The sequence below is a fragment of the Aotus nancymaae genome, unplaced genomic scaffold (genome assembly GCF_030222135.1).
Source record: "Aotus nancymaae isolate 86718 unplaced genomic scaffold, 86718_ANA_hifiasm-v0.15.2.pri h1tg000007l, whole genome shotgun sequence".
In the NCBI taxonomy this organism is placed as follows: Eukaryota; Metazoa; Chordata; class Mammalia; order Primates; family Aotidae; genus Aotus; species Aotus nancymaae.
The window spans coordinates 3,144,509-3,161,019 of NW_026988418.1; the positions used below are offsets into that span (position 1 = coordinate 3,144,509).

Here is a 16,511-nt window from a genome sequence, read left to right on the forward strand (position 1 = left end):
AAAGTGCTGGGATTACAGGCGTGAGGCAGCACGCCCGGGCAAGAAAATATTCTTAATTTTTTCCCAACGATTTCAAAGGTAAAAATCATTCTTAGCTCCTGGGTTGTCAAAAAAAAGACGCGCAGCATGACCACGCACCGTAGTTTATCGTTTGCCCAAAAGAGTCGGGTTGATTTGGCCAAGGTTTGCCTGCCCCAACACCGTGAACACTGGGAAGTGCCAGGACCACGTCCCTTTGTTCACCATGGCGTACCGGTGACTGCACACTGCGCCCGGTGCTTCCGGGTAGCGGGTTGCGGGTTGAACCAACACCAGAGTGGGCGGGGTCTGAGAGGTAAGGGCTGCGGGGATGGGGCGGGGCCAGAGGGGGGCGGAACAGTGGGGAAGGGAGCGGGACAGTGGGGAAGGGGGCGGGCAGAGTGCTGGCTTCCGGCGGAAAAGCGCGCGAGCAAGATGGCCACTACCAAGCGCGTTTTGTACGTGGGTGAGCAGGCTGTGGCGCTAGGCGGAGTCTGGGCGAACGCGACCCCCAGAGGGTCGGGGAGTGGGGTGAGACACGTCTCTGAACCAGGAGGACGGCGAGCAGCTGTCAAGGCTGGGTCTCTGGCGGTGGTCCCTGCGGTATAGCTCTGGCTCTAGTAGGTGGCAGCAAACTAGAATGATCTTGGGAAAATGTAGATTTGAAACCGTAACTTCTCTGCTTAAACTCCTTCAAAGGCTTCCCACTGTCCTCAGGAAAAAGTGCAAACTCCCACTTCTCCAGCTTCTTTGCTTTGCTTCCTAATTCCCTGGGTCTCCCGAAAAATGACCCATTTGCTCCTAAGTGTCAGGCTATTTCACACCTTTGGACCTCTGCTTTTGCGAACTCCCTTGCAGTGAACAGCCTTGCCGCACACCTCAGGTGTGTGACCCCGAGACGGAATTCTGACTTCCTAGCCCGCTGAGCTCCAACGGGCCCCGAGGAGTGGTAGAGGAATATTATGGTCCTCCAGATCCTCTTGTTAATTTGTTTTACAAACATCCAGTGCAGTGACGGCTCAGCCCCAGCCCCAGCCCCAGCCCCAGCCATAAGGGAAGGAGTTCCCAGACTAGCCAGAAAAGAAGTGGGAATTACCTCAGTAACACACTTTTGATAAGCGCCGTAGTGGGGATGGACCATGATGATAGGGGCTTGGCTGCGGGACAAATGACCCATTCATCTGGAGAAGTGAGGGCAAACTCTGGATGAGGTGATGCCAGAACTGATGAGCAGGAGTTAGCTACGTTACCAAAGCAGAAGCAAGGCTGTTCACTGCAAGGGAGTCGCAAAAGCAGAGGTCCAAAGGTGTGAAATAACCTGACACTTGGGGGCAAGTGGGTTATTTTTCAGGAGATTCAAGGAATTGGGAAGCAAAGCAAAGAAGCTGGAGAGGTGGCTACCACTAAGGAGTTTGCACTTTATCCTGAGGACAGTGGGAAGTGTTTGAAGGAGTTTAAGCAGAGAAGTTACGGGTTCAAATCTGCATTTTCCTGAGATCGTTCTAGTAGGCTTTGTGGAATTGGTAGAGGGAATGGAGGCAGGGAGGTCAGTTGTGAAGCTATTGCAGTAAACCCAGGACTAGATGAGAATCTGAAAGCAGGGTGAAGAGAGGAATGTTTTTCATAAGTATGGATGGGCAGAGATGAGAGGAGTGTGTGTGTGTGCGCGTGTGTCTGTGTACCCAAAGAACTGAATGGAAGGACCCTGTCCCCTGGCTAGCATGCTAACTGGGCTGCCAAGGACTTCTGCAAGAGTATGGAGATCAGTGACTCAGAAGGCCCTTGGCTTATTTGCAGGTGGACTGGCAGAGGAGGTGGACGACAAAGTTCTTCATGCTGCATTCATTCCTTTTGGAGACATCACAGATATTCAGATTCCTCTGGATTATGAAACAGGTGAGTTATTTTAGTGTCTCTCACGTTCAGAATCTTCTTATTAGGAAAAGGCCTTAAAAAAAATTAAAGTCACATCACAATTCTAAATATGTATTCTAAATATGGTTAATATACACTACAGTTAAGTTCATGAAGGTGCCTGGTGACAGTGATCTTGATGGAGAAGGAATGTTCTGAGGCCATGCGGTTATGAACTTTAAATACTTTTCAGAATCTTCAGCTGTTGGGTTGAGATAAGACAGGTTTTTCAATAGACCAGTAGGGAGGTAGGTTTGAACTACATTGAGATTTGAATGTTGTTTTAATCTACCTGGATGTTTGGTTCAATTCATTCACTTCAGAGGACAGTAAAGAAAAAAAACATGAAAAAAAGAAAAAAAATTAAAATTAATCTATCTGGATGGGTACCCTATCCCACCTGCTCCTTCTTGGCAGCTGTGCTATTAAATGAGGCAGCAGGAAAGCCTAGCCCCATAATGGCGGGGCGGGGGTGGGGTTGTTGGCCTCTGAACACCTGAGTGGGTTTCCCTTCAGTTGGTATCACAATTACAGTTCAGTTTTCTATTTTACCTTTGTTGTCATTTGTAGGATTGTAGTTTTAGGCCCAGTTTTATCATCAAACTTGCATATGATTGTTAGCAATGCCTTTAAACTCTCTGGGCCTGAGGAATCTTTAATTGTAAAATGAGAAGGTTATATTGGCTTTCTAAGGGCCCTTCTAGCTCTGAGTTCTATAATTAACATTGTTGTGCTTGGCTTTTCTAGTTAGTTCAGCATTTTCCTGAGAAAAAGACTGAGCATCTTTTTAGGATTCATGCTATATGCATAGTTGATGCACAAAATGTATATTTGGATAGATAATTGATGGGTCAAATGACTTGCTTTTTAAAATTAATTAATTAATTATTTTTTTGAGATGGAGTCTCGCTCTGTTGCCAGGCTGGAGTGCAGTGGAGTGATCTCGGCTCACTGCAGTCTCCGTCTCCTAGGTTCAAGCGATTCCCCTTCCTCAGCCTCCCAAGTAGCTGTGACTACAAGTGTGCACCACCATGCCTGGCTAATCTTTTTTTTTTTTTTTTTGTATTTTAGTAGAGGTGGGGTTTCACTGTGTTGGCCAGGATGGTCTCGATCTTCTGACCTCATGATCCACCCATCTCGGCCTCCCAAAGTGCTGGGATTACAGGCGTGAGCCACTGCACCTGTCCGTCTTTATTTTTCTAGTTGCCTTGCATGTAATAGTTAAGGTTTTAAGTTTGGCTTTGGTAGAATAATACTTATTTTAAAGATTAAAAATACAGTTTGTTATTCAGCTGTGTCCATTAAAAAAACAAAGTTTATTATTGCTTAAAGTATTGTTTAAGAAGAATCAAAGAATGAGATTCCTTCTTCTTAAATAGCTATTGGATAGAATTACAGGTGTTTAGTTATGGCACGTAACTGACTTCACTTTGTGACCATCCTGTTTCTTCCCATTACCCCACATAGTAATTACTTGTTTTTGTTTTTCCATTTTGCAGAAAAGCACCGAGGATTTGCTTTTGTTGAATTCGAGTTGGCAGAGGTGAGAGTCTGTGTTACTAGTGTTTAGTCCTTGGTTTGTGGTGGTGGTACTGATTACAAAGGAAGCTTTTCACCATTTGATTAGGTTGTTGGGCCTTAAGCTGATACTGCCAGAGAGATCAGAAGTAAGTGTTGTTCTAAGAAAAGCTTCCCTCACATAATCAGACTGGACTGTGAATAACACGTCAGACCTTCTTCCGGGCCCTTCCCTTCTTGCCCTGCAGTGGAGCTCCTACACCCCTGTTCATTGAGCATTCTTGCCTGGCAGCAGTGATTATTTCTTGTGCCTTCAACTGGATGGCAGATTGTTGCACCACCAGCTCTAAAATCAGCCAGGAAGTGCTCTTTGTTAGAAACACACACAACCTAGGCAAGAAATGTAGAGGTGGCATTTTCCTAGATTTTTGCTTCTGAGTATGTGTTTAGACACCATAAGCAGCGTTTGGCTGCAAGCCTAAACTTGTACCTTTGTCTTTCCTTGGCAGGATGCTGCAGCAGCTATCGACAACATGGTATGGCTGGGAATCTTTGTTATAGCCGAAATTCCTTTTTGGTGGTACAGAGGGTCCTGATTCATATATCAGTTTTCTGGACTTCCAAAGTTACAAGGTTGCAAGGGGAGGTAAAAATTCTCGTGAAAATATTCACTGTGAATTGATCACTTATAAAACCAGTTCTTAGACTCCTTTCCCATTTAACAATAATGTAAGTCCTCATCATCCTTATTGATCAATCTCTCACTGGCTGTCTCACGTATAGGATACTAAATTGCAAACAACGCAAATTGACTGCACAGTGTAACTGCATATTTTTGCAAAATAGCAGGACTTCATGAACTATTAGACCAATTTACAATTGAGAAGAGAAATTTAATTATGACAGATGCAAATCACTGATACAAATGATTTGGGTATTTTGGAAAGGTCCTTGGGAAAAATGGGATAATGCTCTTTAGTGTTTGTGCCCTCCTTGAGATCCTTTTAATTTTCATGTCTGATATGAAGTGTAAAGATACCATACTGATGATAGAATTTTGTTGGAAAAAATACTTCAAACAGTGCCTCTTACTTTTTTCTTTTCAAAACAGTCTTGAACTCCTGGGTTCAAGCAGTCCTCCCTTCTCAGCCTCCCAAGTAGCTGGAATTATAGGCTCAAGCCAACAGGGCTACCTATTACATTTCTTTTCTTTTTTTCTTTTTTTTGAGATGGAATCTCACTCTGAAGCCCAGGCTAGAGTCTAATGATGCAATCTTTGCTCACCGTAACCTCTGCCTCCTAGGTTCAAGTTATTCTCTTGCCTCAGCCTCCCGAATAGCTGGGATCACAGGCATGTGCCACAACACCTGGCTAAGTTTTATATTTTTAGTGGAGATGGGGTTTCACCATGTTGGCTAAGCTGGTCTTGAACTCCTGACCTCAGGTGATCCACCTGCCTCAGCCTCCCAAAGTGTTAGAATTAAAGGCATGAGCCACTGCGCCCAGCCTGTTACATTTGTTTCTACCAGTTAATGCATAATTAATCCTGAATATTAATTGTAAGAAACTTATTTTTAGTTTCATCACAGTAATTTCCCAGTCAAACCTTTTTTAATTTTCACTTTTACCATGAAATCTTCATCACTACTTTAAGTGGATTCACATTAAGTGACCTTTCCTGATACTGATTATCTTTGGATAATGAAATGCTCTTTTATTCCTTGTTCTGTTATCCATTCACCAAATGTATTCCTCAGCTGTCAGAGATCATTTTTCTTTCACTTCAAAGCTTCTCTTGGCTGGGTGTGGTGGCTCATGCCTGTAGTCCCAGCACTTTGGGAGGCTGAGGTGGGTGGATCACCTGAGGTCAGGAGTTCGAGACAAGCCTGACCAACATGGAAAAACCCTATCTCTACTAAAAATACAAAAAATTAGCTGGGTGTGGCAGCACATGCCTGTAATCCTAGCTACTTGGGAGGCTGAGGCAGGAGAATCGCTTGAACCTGGGAGGCGGAGGTTACGAGTTCGCGCCATTGCACTCCAGCCTGGACAACAAAAGCAAAACTCCATCTCAAAAACAAACAAACACACAAAAAAAACAAAATAAAAACAAAGCTTATCTTGATTTTTGAAGGTGAACTCAGATACTGGGAAACTGCATTTATTCTTGTAATTTTGGAGTGTTCTGAACCCAGAGTTACTTTTGGTAATAGAGGTCTTTGTGTGCTGGTATGAAAGAAAGGGGTGTGTGTGTTGGTTCTAGAGTTCCCTGCAAGTCACAGGTGGCTTTGGGGTGGGTGCATAGCTTACTGGTAGGGGCTCAGGGATTAACGGAGGACAAATCATGAGTGTGTCTCAGAAGTAAATGGAAAGCTGGCTAGCCCTCTGTTAACCTACGAGAGTTTAAGCAGCTAGATTTTCAATCTTTGCAGAATGAATCTGAGCTTTTTGGACGTACAATTCGTGTCAATTTGGCCAAACCAATGAGAATTAAGGAAGGCTCTTCCAGGCCAGGTGAGTAGGAGCAACTTCTAGATTGCCTGTGATGTTCTGCAGTTTGGCCTTAGTTGCATTTTTTGTCTCTATTTACTTGGAAGTAGGTGCTCTAAATGCTGCTTCCTGGTAGATAAGAGTAGGTGATGGTTCACATCGGGAGGGGCACGCACCACCTTTGTAGAGAAACAAAAAGTGAGTTTGAGCTTCTCAGCAAAGCCAGAGTAATTGTTTTTGTTATGAGAGAAATTCCTGCTTGATCTCATCTTTTCCAGTTTTCTTGATATTCCATTCCTGGGGTGCTCCATCAAGGGCTGAAACCAGCCAAGGCTATACCTTTGCTTTCAGCATACCTACTTTCCTTAGCCCTACTGAGAGCTGGACTTAAGGGCCGACATTCTGGGTGGGAACTTTCCTTACCCCTGGGAGTTCTCAGTGGGGAATTGTCTGGCATAGAGGCCACATAGCATCTTCCACTTTGCTGACCAAAGCAGATACTTTTCAATTCAAGCTGATAGCTTGAATTAACATTTATTTGATTCTTTCCTTTCAGTTTGGTCAGATGATGACTGGTTGAAGAAGTTTTCTGGGAAGACACTTGAAGAGAATAAAGAGGAAGAAGGGTCAGAGCCTCCCAAAGCAGAGACCCAGGAGGTGAGAATGAAGTCTCCTGCTTTTAGAGGACAGGCTGGCACTGTCTGCAGGAGACTTTTTTTTTTTTAAGTTTTAATGGAAATTTGCAAATACATATACCAAAGTGGAGGGAATGAATAATGAATTCTTAGTACTTTGGTAAAGTCAGTATTGAGTGAATTTGAGGGCAAAGCTTTGGGTCTCTCATCCACGTTGTGTTCTATGTGATGAGCGTCTCAGCTCTGCTCAGGTACAGATTTGTGATTGTCAGCTGACAGGGCGGAAGCTGAGGTGCTCCTCTTCATCCCTCCTGATCAGTCCCCCTCCTTCACTGAGGAGTTTGGCACGAGGCCCATGGTCTTCCTATTCCTGTGCTAATGCAGGGGTGACAGGATAGGGTAGTGCTACCTTCCTTCACCCTGTACATGGGTTCACGGTTCCCCAGTCCTAAGAGAACCTGCCGGGGCACTTCCCCCTGATTCTCAGCATAGGTCTCTGACAGTTGCTTCTTGGACTTCCCCTCCTCCGGGTAACTTGTCAATGTTGTCATTCTTCTGTATTTCTTTGTTGGCTCATGGTTTCTCTCTTTTCTCTCAGCTGAAACAGTAGCAGTCAGTCTGTAATTTTATGCAGCCTCTCTTATGCTGTTGACCTTCGTGGTCTGTTTCTAGTCCTGAGCTTCAGATATTTCTGCCTGCAAGTCTCATAGGCAGCCTAAGTTTGCCAAAAATGGATCCCCTTCTTCTCTAATCCTGTCTTCTGTGATCTCAGTCTTGGCTAATTCGCTACCATTCATCCACACATTGGCCGAAACCAAAAATTTGGATGTAAAGCAGAACTCATAAAGTGGCCATCATACTCAGTGGAGTCCCCCCACCGTATCCTCTGCTTAGTCTTATCTACTTGGAGCACAAAGCAAGGCCCAGCATCCTCCACTGTCTTCTGAGCACTTAGATCTGAGCAAGAGGGCTGCCCCGTTGCTTCCCTGTAGCCAGCCAGTGTATGTGCAGGGCCAAGCATAGAGGGAGGAGGTGGTGGGACATGGTCTGCCTAATTAGAGGACAGTGTGTGGGCTGGAACTGGCATTTGAAGATGTTGAGAGTTGTGGATCATAGGCCAGAAAAGCGCTGTTCTGTGACTGTAAAGCAAGAGGAGGAAGCCGATGTGTCTGAGGGCAAGCCTGATGAGATAACGTGCCTGTGTGTGGGGCTCAGGTTAGCCAGTACTGAGGTCTCCTGTCACTGGGCATCCAGCTGGGCACTACGGCTGTGGCTCCTGCCTCCTGCAGCCCTGTCAAGGCCAAGGCCTTTCCCATCAGCACTTGCTTCAGCCTGCTTATTGGAGCTGTGTTCTGGATGGGTGTGTAGAATACTCAGCTCCTACTTAGGGCATCAGGGAGCTCTCTCTAACTAGCAATTTCTTCTGCATCTAGGGAGAGCCTGCTGCTAAAAAGGCTCGGTCAAATCCTCAGGTGTACATGGACATCAAGATTGGGAACAAGCCAGCCGGCCGAATCCAGATGCTCCTGCGTTCCGACATTGTGCCCATGACAGCAGGTGAGCAGGACGCCAGGGTCAGGAAGGCAGGACACTGGTGGCTGAGCAGTGAGCCTTTCCAAGGTTCTTGCCGCTTTACTTCTTGTGCTCTTGATATTGCTTCTGACCTAAGTTGATTTGAGGCATCTCAGATCCTGGGATCTAGTAACAGATGAGTCAGAGCAGGTGTTTTTGAAGCTTTATAAGTGCTGGCTTACTACTTTTTAATAATCATTTTTTAAAAATACAAATAAATAATGTATTCTTTTTTAAAAAAAGAATACCATACACATATATTCCAATAAAAATTAAGATAATAAATTGAAAACGTAAGTTGTTTTCCCCCCTCTACATCCAGTCCTGAATTCTAGAAGTAACACTCTATTTATTCTCTTTTTAATCTAAATTTTATTATTATCTAGACATATAAAGAGTCAATTCAACTTCACAAAGCTTGTTTTGGAAAAACAGTCGTCCCCTGGTGCTCTCTCTATGCCCTGCTGCCAACACCATTTGCTGTTCCTCAGAGGAGCCGATTTCAACTCTTAGGTCTTTTGATTTTTATTTCCATGTTGATAACGGGTTTATATTTCTACTTCCTGTTTTCCATTTTAAGCATTATCTTCTGATTTTCTGCTTCAGAGGACGAGGAATTAGTTTTTAAAAATCCCCTTCTCTGCCCCCTCATCTTCCCTGTATAGGTACCATAATTTTGGTTAGGTCCTAAATTATTTTAACAATGTAGGCACCATGTGATAACTTCCTTTCATGCACAGCATTTTGTTTTGCCTGGAATTGATAATTGCCTTGTTTGTGCAGTTTTCGATGTAATCATTCCTGATTTTCTCCCAGATTATCCTGCTGGGGGCTTTGCATCCAGGTGTCTGCATCTTGTTAAGCAGAGATGAGGGCAGGGCTGAATGCCTCAACATTCAGTATATAAACTTTCATGTAATCTCCATTTGTCGTTACGTACCTCAGCCCTCACTACGTGTAGGATATCCTAGTCCAGAGACCCCCTACTTTAACCTACCAAAGACTAGACCCCTAGCTGGCTACCAGGTGAAGGAGAGTGGCCCCCAGCTGCAGAGTCAGGGAGAGGAGCCCAAGGATTAACCACTTTCTTATACAGGCTTTCAGCCAAACTTACTGTCTCCAGGATTACCTGCACCTGTTTCTCTGAGCTTTTGGAGTGCAAATTGAGTTGCTTCTTGGCTTTTACCAGCTTAAGATTCAGCTTTCTTGGGTCTGCTTTATCATTTAGGACTGATTTGATAAATAAATAAATAAATAAATAATAAATAGATGTATTTGTTTTCTAACTTAAGAAATTTTTGTTGCTATTCTGTCTACCTCCCCAATTTTTAAGTTCTAAAGTGTACAGTTTGTTAGCATTAATTACTGTTAATTAATTAATTAATTTTGCTGTTCGAAATTTTTTAATCACCCTAAACAAAACCTCTTATTTTATTTTATTTATTTTATTATTTTATGTTATTCTTTGAGATGGAGTCTCACTCTGTTACCCAGGCTGGAGTGCAGTGGCACGATCTCGGCTCACTGCAGCCTCTACTTCCCAGGTTCAAGCGATTCTCCTGCCTCAGCCTCCCGAGTATTAACCATGCACCACCATGCCTGGCTAATTTTTGTCTTTTTAGTAGAGACGGGGTTTCACCATGTTTGTCAGGCTGGTCTCAAACTCTTGACCTTGTGATCTGCCCGCCTCGGCCTCCCAAAGTGCTGGGATTACAGGCATGAACCACCATGCCCAGCCCAAAAGCTCTTATTATTAAAGGTACCTATTAAACAATAACTCCCCATTTTCTTCTCCCCATAGCTTCTGATAACCTCTAATCTTTGTGTCTATGAATTGGCCTATCCTAGATTTTTCATATAAGTGGAATCATACAATAGCTATCCTTTTTCATGTCTTATTTTGCATAGCGTAATGGTTTCAAGGTTCATCCATTACCATTTATGAGTGCTGCATACCTTTTTATGGCTGAATAATATTCTGTTATATTTGGAATAAATATCTTGTTTATTCATTTATTGATGGATACTTGCACATTGTTTTCATCTTTTGACCATTGTAAATAATACCTGTGTGAATATCCACATAAAAGTATATGTTTAAATCCCTATTTTCAATTCTTTTAGATATATATGCCTAGGAGTGGAAATGCTTAGTCATATGGTAACTCTATATTTAACTTTTTGTGGAAATGCCAAACTATTTTCCCTAGTGGCTGGGTTATTTTACATTTCTACTAGCAATGTATGAGTGTTTCAATTTTTTCACATCTTTTTCTTTTTCTTTTTTTTTTTTTTGAGACGGAGTCTTGCACTGTTGCCCAGGCTAGAGTACAGTGATGCAATAATGGCTCACTGCAACCTTTTGGGTTCAGGTGATTCTCGTGCCTCAGCCTCCCGAGTAGCTGAGATTAAAGGCACCTGCTACCATGCCCAGCTAATTTTTTGTTTTTTTGTTTTTAGTAGAGATGGGGTTTCACCATCTTGGCCAGGCTGGTCTCACACTCCTGACCTCGTGATCCACCTGCCTCAGCCTCCCAAAGTGCTGGGATTACAGGTGTGAGCCACTGTGTCCGGCCAACATCTTCTCTTAACAGTTGTGAAATGGTATCTCATTGTAGTTTTTCTTTTTATTCCCTACTGACTAATGATGTTGAGCATCTTTTCATGTGGTTGTTGGCCATTTGTGTATCTTCTTTGGAGAAATATCTCTTCAAATCTTTGGCTCATTTATTAATTGGATTGTTTGGGGATTTTTAATTTTTTTTGAGAGATAGGGTCTTGCTCTGTCTCCCAGGCTGGAGTGCAGTGGCGAGGTCATGGCTTACTATAGCTTTGAACCCTTGACCTCCAGTGATCCTCCTCCCTTGGCCTCCCAAAGCACTGGGATTACACCATGCCTGGCCTTTTTGTTGTTGAATTATGAGAGTTCATTATATATTTTGGATATTAAACCCTTATTAAATATGATTTGCAAATAAGCATTCTCCCATTCTGTGGGTTGCTTTGCCCTCTACTGGTATAGTTCTTTGATGCATGTCTTAAAATTTGATAAAATCTAATTATCTATTTTTTCTTTTACCTATGCTTTTGGTGTGATATTTAAGAAACCATTGCCAAATCCAGAGTTGTGAAGATTTGCCCATATGTTTTTGTCTAAGATCCTTTGTTTTTTCTTTTAAAGAATCAGTTTGCTACCAATTTAGTGTGGTTTTGGAAGGGAACAGAGCTAGTATATGCATATTCAGTCCCCTTTCATCAGAATCTCCTAGAGTAGTAGGAGATTCTGTCTCTTGCAGAGTAGTGGCTCACACCTGTAATCCTAGCACTTTGGGAGGCCGAGATGGGCAGATCATCTAAGGTCAGGAGTTCCAGACCAGCTTGGCCAACATGGTAAAACCCCCTCTCTACTGAAAATACAGAATTAGCCAGGTGTATGGTACACACCTGTAGTCCCAGCTACTCGGGATGCTGAGGCAGGGGAATGGCTTGAGCCCAGGAGGCGGAGGCTGCAGTGAACTGAGACTGCGCCATTGCACTCCAGCCTAGGCAACAAGAGAGAAACTGTGTCTCAAAACAAAAGAATCCCTTTTGGTCCTTATAAGGTTAGTACTGCAAGGGTATGTTATAATGAGTGTCTCTTATTTTAAAACAAAAATACGAACATTAAACAAAACAGTTTTTTTGAGGTTTTGTTTGTTTTATTTTGTTCTATTTTTTAACCTCAGCACTCTTTCCTTTTTCAATTCCAGAGAATTTCCGCTGCCTGTGCACCCATGAAAAGGGCTTTGGCTTTAAGGGAAGCAGCTTCCACCGCATCATCCCCCAGTTCATGTGCCAGGGCGGTGATTTCACAAACCACAATGGTACTGGAGGCAAGTCCATCTATGGGAAGAAATTCGATGATGAAAACTTTATCCTCAAGCACACGGGACCAGGTAGGAGCCAGTTGGCATGTGGTGGTGAGGGTGGGATGGCCGTGCAGGACAGAAGGGCGGGCTGTGGTTCTGGCTGAGGGACGAAGAGTCTGGAGGAGACACAGCCACCAGACACCGGAGAGGCGTGCAGCCTCACTAGGGTGGTGTCAGCTTGCTTACATTCAGGTACTGTCCATCCCCAGCCGTGTCTACACTTTCTTTTAATCCAGCTTGGATTCTGTGGTCTGCCGTTGCAAGCTCTTATGCCCTCAACCCAACTGCTCTGCCTGCCTCCGCCATCAGATTTACTTAGTAAAATCTCAGTGGTTAGTCCTGCACCAGCTAGAGAAGAAACACAGAATTGTACTGAACGATCCCATTTGAAATTTATAGCTATAGTTCTTAAGGGGGCCCTGGCCAACCTGACCAGATTTCCCTACTTGATGCTCAGTCCCAGCCAGAGATGATGTGTCCATGCCTGAAGCCCTCATATCATCACTTTCCTGCCTCATCTAATTCTTTGCCTCCTGCCTCTCTCTACTCATGCATGCTCTGACTTTCTTCCCGTTACAGGGGATGCGCTGTATCTCCTGAGGCCAGCCCCTCCACCTGTGGACTGGATCTTGTCCCTCTCCTCTACTTAGGAAGATGGCTTCTAAAGTTGTCCCCTTCTTGTAATCCATTTCCCCTGCTCTGCTAGATCAGTCCATTAGCATGAAAGCATGCAGTTATCAACCTTTAAAAGAATCTTTGTCCTTCGACCCTTGTTCCTTCTCCAGCTATCACCCATGCCTCTGGTCCCCCTGTTAGCATAACTTCTTGAAAACATGGTACAGACTTGCTGCCTTCGCGTTTTCTGTAAGCCCTTCCAGCCAGACTTCTAGTCCCATCTCACCATTGAAACCACTCTTGCCAAAGATACCAGTAGCAAGAGTGGTGATCATCTTATCCCACCTCCCAGACCTTGTCTCACCTCTCAGGAGCATTTCATACTACAGGTTGAGTGTCCCTTTCCTGAAATGCTGGGACCAGAAGTATTTTGGATTTTGGAATATTTGCATTATACTTACCAGCTGAGCATCCCAATTCTGAAAATCTCAAATCTGAAATGCGCCAGTGAGCATTTCCTTTGAACATCATGTCAGTGCTCAGGAAGTCAGATTTTGGAGCATTTTGGATTTTGGATTTTGACATTTGGGATGCTCAGCCTGTATTCGCTCTGTGCTCCTTGACTCTCCACTTGGCTGGCAGGACTCCTTCCTCTTCTCGTCTCCTTTTACCTAGTTGGCTGCTTTATGTCTTTGCTGTCTCCTTCTTTTCCTGACCCCTAAACACTGAAGGGCCTCAGAGCCCAGTCTTTTGTTCTCCACAAGCCTGTTACCCACTGCTCCCTTTTTCTAACTGGTGGTTTGTAGGGCCCTTCTTTACTCTGCTGAACTGACATGCATAGATGACCCACATCATTATTTTAAAAATCAATATTAATCTGTAACTATAATAGGGAAGAACATCAAAGGAAATAAACAAATTTGTGTAATAAGTGAATATGTTTCTGGATGTACATGCGTAAGCACAGCTGTGTCAGAACACAAAGTGAATTATTCACGTGTCTGCACCTGTACTCAGATGCAGCAGTTAGAAATGTAGACGGGAGTGTCACCTGGCAACTTGGATACTAGGAGCAGTGATGCTGTTGGTGATATGGCTTTGTGAAATGGTGGATAAAGTTGATTAGATTCCAAAGTAAAGAACAGTCCATTGAATTATATAGTAGTTACATTCCTAGAAGATTCCATACAAAGCCAAAAAACTCTAAAACTTTGGTCTTATATGCATAATTGAATTATGTTGTAGGTGCAGATAACTGTAAACACATTTTTTACCTATACCAATATCTGGCAGGACATTCATTGTTTTGTTGTTGTTGTTGTTGTTATTGTTGTTTGGTTTTTGTTTTTTTGAGACAGGGTCTCTTTCTGTTGCCTAGGCTGGAGTGCAGTGGTGCAGGATGACTCACTCCAGCCTCAACCTCCTTAGCTCAAGCAGTCCTCCTGCCTCAGCCTCCCAAGTAGCTGGGATGACAGTTGCATGCCACCCATAATACCTAGCTGATTTTTAAGTTTTTTGTAGAGACAGGGTTTCAATATATTGCCCAGGCGAGTCTAGAACTCTTAGCTTCAAGTGATCCTCCCACCTCAGCCTCCCAAAGTGCTGGGATTACAGGCATGAGCCACTGCACCCAGCCCCTAGCAGGATGTTTGAAAGACCAAGAGGATATGAGACACTTCATTGTGCCAGACATTGCAGAACACCTAGCATTCCAAGCCCCCACCTGCTAAATGCCAATGGCACCCCCACAGTATTTCTGACAGTCAAAAACACTTTCAAGCCAGGCGTGGTGGCTCATGCCTGTACTCCCAACATTTTGGGAGGCTGACGTGGCAGCCCAAAGCCAAAGTATCATGTGAGTTCAGGAGTTCAAGACCAGCCTGGATAACATAGTGAGACCCTGTCTCTATCAAAAAAAGAATTAAAAAATTAGCCAAGTGTGGTGGTGCATACCTGTAGTCCCAGCTACTTGGGAGGCTGAGGTGAGAGGATTTCTTGCACCCCAGAGATTGAGGATGCAGGGAGCTATGATTGTACCACTGTACTCCAGCCTGGGTGACAGAGCAATCCCCATCTCAAAAAAAAAAAAAAAAAAATTCAAATTTCCAAAGGTTTTCTAGGGACAGGACACCAACCCCACTGAGAAGCAATGCCCTAAGCAGTCACACCCAGTCCCAGAGCTTTCGGCAGAATCTCTTGAGTTAAGCTCGTGTACGTTGATGTCTCCGTGCTGATGGCTCCCTGAGCTCCAGACTCCTGTCCAACCGCCTGCCTGTTGTCTTCACTGGATATCCCACAAGCATCTCACACTTCACATGTCTAAAACAGTTCTTGTCTTCTCTCTGAAACTCTTCCTCTCTGCTTCCCTGTTTCAATAATTGACTCCACTATCCACTTAGCCGCTTGGTCAGAAACTTAGGAGTCTTGTGGACACACACATACATACATACATGTACACAGATACACACATATACAGGAACATTCTCTTAGGTGACAAAGGTCCATAAGGCATCATTATCCTAGCTGTCATTTTGAATAACTCTTTTCCACTGATTGTGAGCTCCACCAGGGCTGGACTATTTTCTGCTCATCAGTGTTCCCAGGGTTTATCAGGAACCTGGTTACCAAGTAGACACTTAATTGTTAAATAAATGAATGAAGAACAGACCAGTATAAAGTGATTGAAACACCCCATTCACGATTTCACTGAATATTAACTGAATCGAAGATAATGTGGCCATATTTGCATGTGGTCTGTGCAACCCGGAGTCTGAGCCTGCCTCGCTGAAGGGCTGCTGTCAGCCTGCACAGACGTCCTTTAAGGGCTGGTAGATAGGGTTGGGGGAGCTGATGAGTTTTCTCTCCCCCAGGTCTACTCTCCATGGCCAACTCTGGCCCAAACACCAATGGCTCCCAGTTCTTCCTGACATGTGACAAGACAGACTGGCTGGATGGCAAGCACGTGGTGTTTGGAGAGATCACTGAAGGCCTGGATGTCTTGCGGCAAATTGAAGTATGTGGCCAGGAACGGGCCTCCTCCTCACCCAGGCCCTTGGAGCACAGCCCTGAGGGAGGGCTGGAGAGTTCTGTGACCTCAGAGAGATGGTCAGGGGCTGTGTCCAGGGGGAGGGGCTGCTGCTGCCCAGGTTCCAGGGTAGAAGTGGGCAAATGGGCAGGCAGGGGTTGGTGTCCCTAAATCACTGTCAGTCTCCCCTCTCACTCCCTTATTTCTGTTCTGCCCACAAAGGCCCAGGGCAGCAAGGACGGGAAGCCAAAGCAGAAGGTGATCATCGCCGACTGTGGGGAGTACATGTGAGGCAACATTCTCTCTGCTTCCCCCTCCGTTCTTGCCCCTGCACATCCAGGAAGGAGCTGGCAGCCTCAGAGGAGGCAGCACTGAGGGTGCTTGTTTGAAGCAAACAGCATTTGTGGTATGAGCACTTCCTCAGCGCCTGCTTGGAGCAGCTCCTCTGTGGGCACAGCCTGGACTAGTCCCAAGCACGGCTGTGGGCCCAGGAGCCAGCACAGGTGCGCCCCTCCACCATGGGCAGGCTATGCAAAAGGCCACTGGCTTTTCTCAGCATTTGCTGCTGGGCCTGTCCTGGGCCTACCAATGCGGCTCTTTAGTGTTTTCTTTGCTAAAATAAAACCTAGTTCTTATACTGCTGCCTCCTGCTAGTTCTTGGGAGTTGTCAGAGATTGCGTCTGTGGCTAAGCTGGACCCCCGAGGCAGGCTGGTGAGCGGGGAGAGCAGAGCATCTTTCCTGCAGCTTTTGTTTCCTCCCTTGGGCCGATCCCCTTCGATGTCAAGTGATGTATCTTCACGCCAGGCATCCATGTC

At 44.7% G+C, this 16,511-nt stretch overlaps 1 protein-coding gene across 3 annotated transcripts; it reads left to right on the plus strand.

Moving 5' to 3' along the window:
• The first annotated feature begins 410 nt into the window (after nucleotides 1-410).
• PPIE (peptidylprolyl isomerase E) lies at nucleotides 411-16,332 on the plus strand. 3 transcript variants are annotated; one of them, XM_012439140.2, is made up of 10 exons: nucleotides 411-484; nucleotides 1,816-1,914; nucleotides 3,432-3,475; nucleotides 3,960-3,986; nucleotides 5,883-5,964; nucleotides 6,497-6,597; nucleotides 8,009-8,132; nucleotides 11,897-12,082; nucleotides 15,541-15,683; nucleotides 15,918-16,332. In XM_012439140.2, exons 1-10 carry the CDS (start codon nucleotides 454-456, stop codon nucleotides 15,984-15,986), a joined length of 906 nt encoding a protein of 301 aa, XP_012294563.1. In that variant the 5' UTR covers nucleotides 411-453; the 3' UTR covers nucleotides 15,987-16,332. The 3 variants fall into 3 exon arrangements, with proteins under 3 accessions (XP_012294563.1, XP_012294564.1, XP_012294565.1); XM_012439141.2 differs by having other exon boundaries at nucleotides 435-476; XM_012439142.3 differs by lacking the exon at nucleotides 411-484 and adding an exon at nucleotides 582-638.
• Nucleotides 16,333-16,511: the final 179 nt, after the last annotated feature.